Source organism: Arachis hypogaea, chromosome 15 (assembly GCF_003086295.3).
Source record: "Arachis hypogaea cultivar Tifrunner chromosome 15, arahy.Tifrunner.gnm2.J5K5, whole genome shotgun sequence".
NCBI classification, from domain to species: Eukaryota; Viridiplantae; Streptophyta; class Magnoliopsida; order Fabales; family Fabaceae; genus Arachis; species Arachis hypogaea.
In genome coordinates, this window is record NC_092050.1 from 11,725,717 (window position 1) to 11,736,371 (window position 10,655).

A 10,655-nucleotide genomic window follows, 5' to 3' on the forward strand; every position below is an offset into this window, starting at 1 on the left:
CTACGTTCCATAGTAAATATTCTAACTGTGCAAAAAATATCATAAAGAAAGAAATATAAATTCATGAGCTATAATTAGTTGAGAAATTTCCCGGTTTTATGTTCAAATGCAACAAACAAATCGTATGCATTGACCTTATCTGACGTTCAAAATTCGAAATGCCACACGAAAACGACTTGTCTCCGCGGCTTAAAAAGGGATCCGCACTCGTCTCTTCTTTTGTCCTCCTCCAAAAAGCCCTGGATCCGCTTCAATATCTTGCCGCGACCCTTAAGATATTTATATTCAAATTTAAAAGCTAAGTGCTAATAAATATCGAATAAACTTTTGAATGTATAAAAATATAAAAATAAATAAATAAATATGAAATTAGAGTTATTATGCTAAAATTTAATACAAATAATAAAATAAAATTTAATACAAATAAATAAATAAATGGACTTGTTTGGGTGAACTTCTAAAAAAATATCTTTTTTCAAATTATCTTTTTTTAAAAGATCTTATGGAGTAATTTTATGTTTGGATATCTCATACAAAAAGATTTTTTTATCTGTCAATTATCTTTGGGTATAATAATATAAAAATATTTTTTTGTTTATTTATTATATGATAAACATCTTTTTTTTAAAGAAAAAAGATATTTTAGAAAAAGATGTAAATTACAGCTTCTCAAAAAAAATATTTTTTTATTTTTCTAATGCTTTTATTTTTATTATTAGAAATTTGTCAAACACGCTAAAAAATAAAAAAATATTTTTTATTAAAAAATTTTTTTTTAACAGAATAATAGCGTCCAAACAAATACTTAGTATATAATTACATAGATGTTATAAAAGCATTCTCCAATATAATAGGAGGATGTGGTACATTACGGAGGTTGAACACAAGGAAATGTCAATAATAGCCCTTACGCAACCCCTTCGATGTTGAGCGCTTGGACCCACCGAAGATGAAACCCTAATTTGTTTTTAGAATAAAAAAAAAAGGAGAAAAAAGAGAAGGCTAAGAATAGAGGGAAAAGAAGAGAGTGGGAGAGAAATAGAGAATGAGGTGCCCGTAGCTGCGAAAGAGTTGCGGAGGAAAAGGAATCCCAAAATTTCATTCATCTCAGAAAGAGAGAGAAAATACCGAAACGAGGGAGAGGCGGTCATTGCTATTCTAATTTTCTTTTAATAATTAAAAAAATAAAAGAAGAGGCACACGCACAACACGAAGAAATAGTCGATTTCGTTCTGTCTTGGAGAAGAGGTTATACGTTGTCGTCTTAACTTAAATACGCTTTTCCCTCTTTTCCCTTCGCATTTTCCTCTTTCTTCTTCTTCCAACTCCGCTCCCCAGGTAATCCCTCTCCCCTCTTCTCCCTACCGCCTTATTGATTTGAATTTTGAACCGTGTTTTCTGGTGCAATTCCTTTGAATACTCGCGATACTCTTTCTGTTTTATTATCCTTGTTTACTAGCGTTATCTCTTAGATAAAAAGGAATATTTTGTTTTTGGTTTGTTTCCTTTTTTCTTTTTTGGATTTAGCTGTGCTAGTTTTCCTTCATGCTCCCTCTGTGGAATAATTATTATGTTTTGTTGAATGCCACATAAAATTGCTTATGGAATCTCTCTCCTGATTTGAAAATAAAAAATATAAAAAGACCCGCAAGGAAGCATAATTTTCCCATGCTTGGAGACTACGCATCGAGTCAGCTTATTTGAGGATTTCGCCGTTTGCTGTTTTCATAACTTGAATCCCAATATCTGTACATATTGTGGTGTTTGGGGGAGCGAAACGATCCCCTTTTTAAAAAAAAAAGGAAATAAGCAAAAGGTTTCATTAATTTAGGTTATATTCAATCATCTGTGTAATTTTAGCTGTTGTAGTAGGGATATTATGGAAAGATAACTATTTGAAATTGATACTTAATTGAAATCTTAAATAATATTTGCGTTTATGTTGTTTCTATGACATTTTTGCAGCCATGCCGACCTTTAGTGCCATAGCATTGGATAGGTTGTTAGAGCCTGGAGGTTCCAGACCTGTTGACAGATCTGCTTCGAATTCGATGCCTCTGCCAAACTCACAGAAGGGGAGGAATGCTAGTGCGCCCCCTAAGAAAAAAAAGGCTACTCGTCCTCCATTAAAACCAGCTCTTTATGCCACTCCTGAGGTGACGCCACTTCCGGATGCACCCTCTTCCTTTCCTCCATCACCATACATCATTAACCATAAGCGACGTGGGCCGCGCCTCCTCAAGAGCACTTCAGAGGCCAGCATACTGGCTGAGCAGAATGTTCTCCATGATTGTGAAAAGCCTAATGGTAAGAGCTCAGATACGGTGGTTGTAAGTTCAGCAGGTGACCTACAAGTTCCTTATAAAAATCCTGAAGCTGTTAAAGAGGAGCTCGGTGACACTGTTTATCACTTTGAATTCGATAGCAGCAATAATGGTGACTTTGGGACTGGACACAGGGAAAGTGGGAGTAGTAGCATTACAAATGATTTACAGGTACCAACAATGAATTCACAAAGAGGTTTAGAGATTGAAGATTTCTTCGATCCAAATGAATCAATGAGTTTTGCAAGTATTACAGATGTTGAAGATAATGCTGGGGCAGAACTGTCTATGAAGTACAGCAGTCCTGGGGAGTTTTTTGATGCTTGGGAAGGTAATTTGGGTTTAGTTTTCTGTCAATTTCTGTTGCAATGAAACATACACAAGCAATAAGAGCCTTGTTTGTTTTTCGCACTTGTCCCCCAATTTTCAACTTATGCCACTTACTACAGTGGGCGGAATATCCTAATTATATCACGGAATTATCCATAGTATGGTATATTTCATACACCTTGAAAATAGTTGACAAATAGTGGTTTAGTATTGCTTGTAGTGAAGGTCTTGGAAATTCTTCATTCATGTTGGAGAAGCGCTTACTTGTCTCTTTTCTTTCTGCAGAACTATCTTCTGAAGGTGGAACTCAAAATTCTACAATTGATTTTGAAGCTGAATTACGTGAAATGAGGTTGAGTCTATTGATGGAGATAGAGAAGCGGAAGCAAACTGAAGAGTCCCTTAACAGCATGAAAAGCCAATATGAGAGAATTAGGCAAGGCTTATATAGTGCAGGAATTGTTTTGCCTGCAAATCTTACTGCTGTTGCTGGGGCTGACCAGCTGAATTCTGATCCCATGGAAGATCTATGTCAACAAGTTCATGTTGCAAGATTCATATCAAACTCCATTGGGAGAGGAATGGCCAGGGCTGAAGTTGAAGCACAGATGGAAGCTCAACTAGATTTAAAGAACTTCGAGATTGCTCGGCTGTTGGAACGCCTCCGATGTTATGAGACCATGAATAGGGAGATGGTTCAGAGGAACCAGGAAGCGATAGGTGAGACTTACGTCTTATATTTGGTCTTTGATAGTTTTGATGAAGTGAACATACTCATTTTTTTCTTCCTGCAAGAATATCTGTTGCTGGTGCTAGTGTGGCTAGTCATTTTACATTTCATCAAAGCACAATTATCATGCTTTACTTTGAGTTTGACAATTATGCATGTTCAAGAAAGATTTCGATGGACATAGCACCTGTATTGAGTGAGAATTGTCTATTGGTTGTTGAGCGGGATTGTCTGTCGAATGTTGGTTTTATTAACAGTCTGAGAATCATGCATCCATGGTGTGCTTCAACTGTCGATGTGTTTATTTTGCAGACAACAAATAGTGATTAGCGGTTTAGGATCAGTTTTAGGATAACTCCCCCCCTTTTCCCGTTTACCACCAAACAAAAGTGGAATTATTAGAATACGAAGGGGAATAAAGCTGCATTATTTGGGAATGTGATCAATTTAATGCTGAGATAAATGAAACTTTGAGCTCATAGCTTTAGGTCTGTATTGAGCGATATCACAGTTGTTTTAGTTCTTGTTCTTTTTGGGTGGATTTCTACTTGTTAATACTATATACAACCCTTGATGTGCATGAATATTGCAAGGCTTGCACTGAAAGCCCTTTATACTATTGTAGTTAGGTGATATCTCAAACTTGTATATATTTTCCTCGGGCTTTCTGTATAGGTATTGTGATTCCTTCTGAATATTAGGTGCAAGGAATAATAGACTTGTTTCAGTAATGTTTGCTTAATCACTAAGCTGGGTAAAGTTAATATTTAGAGATGTGATGTGATGTGATGCCTTTTTGGCGTTTGTTACATCAAGGATTAAGAGTTTAAAATCTTAGCTGCTATAGTTAAGAAAACTATCATTGATTGAAACACTTTAACTTCTAACGAATCAATTTTCTAAAGATTGTAATGGATGTGAAATGGGCTGTTGCCCTAGTGGCAGCTCCACTGATAAAAGGATATCTGGTTTCCACAACATATGAAAATACTGTCCTGTTTACATGCATTCATGGAAATAACTGCTGTTTTGCATGAATACTTTATTTCCTGCTAATTTGCATGGTTCCGTTTGTTTAGATTGCATTATAATCGTGTCGTGTTATTTGTGTCTTGTCCAGAGTTGGGACGGCGTGATAGGCAACGGAGGAGGAGAAGGATGAAGAGATGGGTATGGAGCTCTATTACTAGTGCGATTGTGCTTGGTTCTGCAGCAATAGCATGGTCTTATCTCCCAACAAGTAAAGGGTCATCCTCCTCTGCAGACCTTGATGTGGTTGCTGAACATGAGGATGCAGCCGCCAAGTAAATACACATCATCATCATCATCACTAACTACACTTGTGTGTCATGTTAGAAGAGGAAAAATAAAAAGTTACATGCCACTGTGTGGCAACTTATATTTTGATCAATTCAAATTTTCCGGCAAGCACAGAGTGATGTGCATGGTACAAAATAATACAAAGAATTAGTTCTTTCCGATGCAGAGTTCTTGGTAGGAAATTTAGTGCAGTGTTTCCGTAGCTCAGTCATGCGTTCATGGAAATTCTGTGGACGTGCAAATACTTGGTTATCTTATACATCTGTCACAAACCGGTTATAAGATTCTTTATGATAGCTCCTCCCACTGGGGTTGTTGTCTACTTTAGCGTTTAAGTTGATATAGTAAGAACCTTCAGCGTCACAAATACAACACTTTTTGGGTTCTCATGTCCACATGCAGGATGAGAATCTTGATTAAGAAGTTGCCACGTAAATCGATGTGGAAGATAGTAAATAAAACGCAGGTAGCATGGATGCATGATGTTTTCATATGCCTGTAACAGGGTTCATAAGTAATATTCCTTGTTATTTTTTTTTATTTTTTTTAAAGAACCAGGAAAGGTTTCTTACGGCTGCATCCATCCAAGTTGGTATTGTCTGGACGTAGTCGTGACTAAAGGGCAAATCACGCAATCCAACGTGAATCTATCATTTCTCATCACGGCGCACGCACAACACAACGCCATCTGTTTATAATATAGTGAAAATTTATGGCTGATTAATTACTTCACAATGAGAGTCATTAAAATTAAATGATAATTTAGTAGTTGAGAGTCGTTAAAATTCATTTAAAATAGTCTTCTAATACATTTTTTTATTTTTAATATTTTATCACATCAATTTAAATAATTAATTGACATAGCTTATTTACTATTTATTTAATTAATTTTTAAATTATTTTAATTTTAATTGAATTATTTTTTAATTATTTTATTTTTACTTCTTATATAACTCGTTATTATAACTTAAGATTTTTTTTATTTTTATAATATTTATTATTTGTTAGATTACTTTATAATTTTTATATTCTCTTATTTTTTATTTTTATACAAGATATTATATGTCTTTAATATTAGCATTTTTTTAATAAATAAAAATATAATTCATTATCTTCTTCTATAATCACTTATTCTTATGCTTATCATACAGGATTATAACTTAAGATTTTTTTTTTTTATTTTTATGACATTTATTTTTTTAGGTACTCTCTATTTTTCATATTTTTTATTTTTATATAGAATATTATATAATTTTAATGTAAATGTTATTTTTTTTCAATAGATATAAATTGAATAATAAAATATAATTTATTATTTTTTTCATTCTCACTCCTTATGTTTACTATATAAATTAATATTCAGTTTACATCTCTTTTATCTCTTTTTTTTTAATATAATCTCATTTTTCTTGTTCTTTTTTCCTTCATTCTTACTAATATTTTGCACAATTATTTGAAGAATTTGATTGATGACTAGAATTTTTTTTACTTTATTAAACATATATATTAAGTGATAAATTCTTAAAATACTATACTTTTACAATTTTTTTTAGGTTTTTTTTATTTTTTATCTAGTTATATTCATTAATTATATCATTCATATATCAATTTTTTTCAACAATTTATATTTTTTAAATATTATTTAGTTGTAATATTGTTAAAAATACATGATATTATTGTAAATCATGAAAAACAAAATTAAAAAATTGAAATGTTAATTTCAACCATATATCATCTTTTTTACAATTCTTTTTTTGGTCTAATTATATTGATTAGTTGTAATATTGTTAAAAATATAGTATTATCATAAGTCATGAAAAGTAAAACTAGAAAATTGAATGTTCATTTCTTATATTCAAATTTGCATTTCATCTAATAATTTTATATTTGTGCTATAGTATTTAATGTAATCTAAAAAAATTACTACTTAAAAGACAAAATAAAAATAATAATATAAAATTAAATAAATAAATTTAAATTAAATATTTTTACAATTTTATTTAAAATTTAATTTATCTATAAATTTTTTAATTTTATAATTATTAAATTTTAAATTACTTTATATATTTTATAAATTGTATGTCCATTATATTTTTTCGCACAACGCGCGCTTTAAATCTAGATATTATTTTATTCACAAGGCCAGAGCCAATTACAAGTTAATAATTATTACAGTATATATTTAGATAAATTTTTTAAAAATTTTGCATTGAACATTTGTCGTTAAGAAAATTTTATTAAAAAGTTAACATATAAGTCTTTATTTTAGTTAGATTTATTGTTTCTATTTAAACAAAGAGAAAAGTATCGTTTTTATTTCTAAAGTTTGGGATAAGTTCTATTTGTGTCCCTAACGTTTAAATCATCCTATTTGTATCCTTAACGTTTATAAAAGTGATTCAATATTATCATACTATCAATTATACTAACAAATCAGATTATATTTTTCAATTATTCTTACTTGAATGTATTCATTCTCAATTAGGTCTCACTTGGATGTGCTCGATTTTAATATTATACCCACTATTTGTGTTTAGATTCAATTATGTCCCTAGAAAAGTGAATTATGTAAATGTTGTAGGAATTAGTTTCAACATTTGATGAACTATTTTTTGGAGTAAATCACGATTCTATCCCAGAGATTTGTAGTCTAACTTCAAGAAGAGATTTTTAAAACTCAAACTAAAGCGTTTATGATGTGTAATTAATGGCAGGATAATATTAAATCACTTTTACAAACGTTAGAGATACAAATAGAACGATTTAAACGTTAGAGACAAAAATAAGATTTACCCAAACGTTGGAGACAAAAACGATACTTTACTCTAAGTCCTTAAAAGTGTGACGCAAGAACTTATACATTTTATTTTTGAAAAGTTCAAAGACCTCAACTTAATAAATTTTGTTTGAAGACAAAAATGTTGGATGCAAAATTTCAAAGACCTATTTAAATATATACTCTAATTATTATTATATTATCCATGCTTAGAATGATGGCGGTGGGAAATGGGTGGGACAGGTAGAGACTCTCAATCAATAGTGGACCTGCAAGCAAAGCAGGACCAGTTATTAGTACGTACATGGTGATGCAGATGCTTTAATTTGCTCCAATTTCGTAATGTTAACGAAGCTATGCCGCGTGGTGGATTCTTAATATACTTATTACACACAAAATACTTCTTTTGGAATTTTTTTCTGAATTCTTAATTCCCACTCTTGTGGATAAGTTTAAGTTGTGTAGTGAGTAGGCGCATGCCATGTGATTGCAGCAGACTATGCTCTTGTGGTGATTTGTTCGATCATTCTTCTTGGAGCGTGTTAAATAAATATTCCAGTAATAATAAGACAGTTAACGTGAATATTTTTCTTGCGAGAACTTAATGCAATGCGCTCCATAAGAAATTGCGCTTCCACTCGTTTTGTTTTGTTACTTTTGATGGCAAAAGTTGTTCGTCGGTGTTCTCTTTCATGAACTCTGGTTTAATAAAAAAGCGCGGGGGATAGGTTACCTGCTTCTCATAAATCATACCATACCGTTTATTTATTTATTTGTCGGTGGTGATTATGAGATGAATACTGTATGTACATTTTCCCTATAGTTACTTAGTGATACGGATTTAAAAGGATAAATAAGAAAATAAGGATTCAAACTGAATAAAAAGATACATTGAAATTAAAATAAGAACAAAAAAGATAAGTTGAAATTGAGTACAAAGAGAATCACTCTACTTCTACCCAATTTCTTGACGCAACAAGAAAGGGACTCCTCAACCTAACTTGTCAACGCCATGGTTTGGAAATTGATTCGAAGGGACTCCTCAACCTTCTAACCAATTCCCCGATGCAACAAGAGAGGGACTCCTCAACCTCAATTGTCCACACCATGGTTTCATCACGAAACCAAAAAAGGTTTAAAACCTCTAAATCATTCTATTCTCCGACTACAATAGCTAATGAGGTATTTATAACCTCTTATTAGGTTAAAACAAAGAAAACCCTAAAGCCCATAAACATAAGGCCCAATCTAGTAATTAAATAAACAAAAATAAAAATACATTAAATAACATATTCTAAAAATATAAACTAAAATATCTTCTAAATAACTCTTGAACTCTTCATATCACGAACATTTGAAGCACGTATCATTCTCCTCCTCTTCAAAAAAGATTCGTCCTCGAATCTTGTAGGTGGAAAAAAAAATAATATATGAAAAGGACAGTAATTATAAGGAAGATAATTTCTTTTTTTTTTTTGGTTTTTTCTTCTTTTTTTTGTTTTTTTTTCACTTTATGTTTTTTTTTAAATAATGAAACGCAAACGAAAACAAGAACACAAGAACAAAAAGAAAGATGCGACAAACACTGGACTTTTTTTTTATGATAAAAGAAGAACAAATATAGATTAATAAGAATTAATCTAATACCTGAGCTCTGATACCAAATGATACGGATTTAAAAGGATAAATAAGAAAATAAGGATTCAAACTGAATAAAAAGATACATTGAAATTAAAATAAGAACAAAAAAGATAAGTTGAAATTGAGTACAAAGAGAATCACTCTACTTCTACCCAATTTCTTGACGCAACAAGAAAGGGACTCCTCAACCTAACTTGTCAACGCCATGGTTTGGAAATTGATTCGAAGGGACTCCTCAACCTTCTAACCAATTCCCCGATGCAACAAGAGATGGACTCCTCAACCTCAATTGTCCACACCATGGTTTCATCACGAAACCAAAAAAGGTTTAAAACCTCTAAATCATTCTATTCTCCGACTACAATAGCTAATGAGGTATTTATAACCTCTTATTAGGTTAAAACAAAGAAAACCCTAAAGCCCATAAACATAAGGCCCAATCTAGTAATTAAATAAACAAAAATAAAAATACATTAAATAACATATTCTAAAAATATAAACTAAAATATCTTCTAAATAACTCTTGAACTCTTCATATCACGAACATTTGAAGCACGTATCATTCTCCTCCTCTTCAAAAAAGATTCGTCCTCGAATCTTGTAGGTGGAAAAAAAAATAATATATGAAAAGGACAGTAATTATAAGGAAGATAATTTCTTTTTTTTTTTGGTTTTTTCTTCTTTTTTTTGTTTTTTTTTCACTTTATGTTTTTTTTTAAATAATGAAACGCAAACGAAAACAAGAACACAAGAACAAAAAGAAAGATGCGACAAACACTGGACTTTTTTTTTTATGATAAAAGAAGAACAAATATAGATTAATAAGAATTAATCTAATACCTGAGCTCTGATACCAAATGATACGGATTTAAAAGGATAAATAAGAAAATAAGGATTCAAACTGAATAAAAAGATACATTGAAATTAAAATAAGAACAAAAAAGATAAGTTGAAATTGAGTACAAAGAGAATCACTCTACTTCTACCCAATTTCTTGACGCAACAAGAAAGGGACTCCTCAACCTAACTTGTCAACGCCATGGTTTGGAAATTGATTCGAAGGGACTCCTCAACCTTCTAACCAATTCCCCGATGCAACAAGAGAGGGACTCCTCAACCTCAATTGTCCACACCATGGTTTCATCACGAAACCAAAAAAGGTTTAAAACCTCTAAATCATTCTATTCTCCGACTACAATAGCTAATGAGGTATTTATAACCTCTTATTAGGTTAAAACAAAGAAAACCCTAAAGCCCATAAACATAAGGCCCAATCTAGTAATTAAATAAACAAAAATAAAAATACATTAAATAACATATTCTAAAAATATAAACTAAAATATCTTCTAAATAACTCTTGAACTCTTCATATCACGAACATTTGAAGCACGTATCACTTAGTTTACCTTTAATCTGCATACTGTCAAATTTTCAGTGTTCCCTAGTCTTTCTAGTAACAATGTTTTTACCTATCATGCATTGTTTTTTCCTTTCATTTCCTTTGTTCACACTAAAAGAGTAAAGACTCTTCACA

At 31.4% G+C, this 10,655-nt stretch overlaps 1 protein-coding gene across 1 annotated transcript; it reads left to right on the forward strand.

Annotated features, from left to right (window-relative positions):
* The first annotated feature begins 873 nt into the window (after positions 1 to 873).
* On the forward strand, positions 874 to 5,026 carry LOC112749470 (uncharacterized). The gene is made up of 4 exons (XM_025797720.3): positions 874 to 1,338; positions 1,966 to 2,655; positions 2,940 to 3,374; positions 4,505 to 5,026. Exons 2-4 carry the CDS (start codon positions 1,968 to 1,970, stop codon positions 4,690 to 4,692), a joined length of 1,311 nt encoding a protein of 436 aa, XP_025653505.1. The 5' UTR covers positions 874 to 1,338; positions 1,966 to 1,967; the 3' UTR covers positions 4,693 to 5,026.
* Positions 5,027 to 10,655: the final 5,629 nt, after the last annotated feature.

What these genes read in the sequence shown, in the direction of transcription:
- LOC112749470 (XM_025797720.3), top strand. Translation starts at nt 1,968, where the DNA reads ATGCCGACCTTTAGTGCCATAGCATTGGATAGGTTGTTAGAGCCTGGA. An exon ending in GTTTTTTGATGCTTGGGAAG is followed by an intron (nt 2,656 to 2,939) that starts GTAATTTGGGTT and finishes TTCTTTCTGCAG; the next exon opens with AACTATCTTCTGAAGGTGGA. An exon ending in GAGGAACCAGGAAGCGATAG is followed by an intron (nt 3,375 to 4,504) that starts GTGAGACTTACG and finishes TGTCTTGTCCAG; the next exon opens with AGTTGGGACGGCGTGATAGG.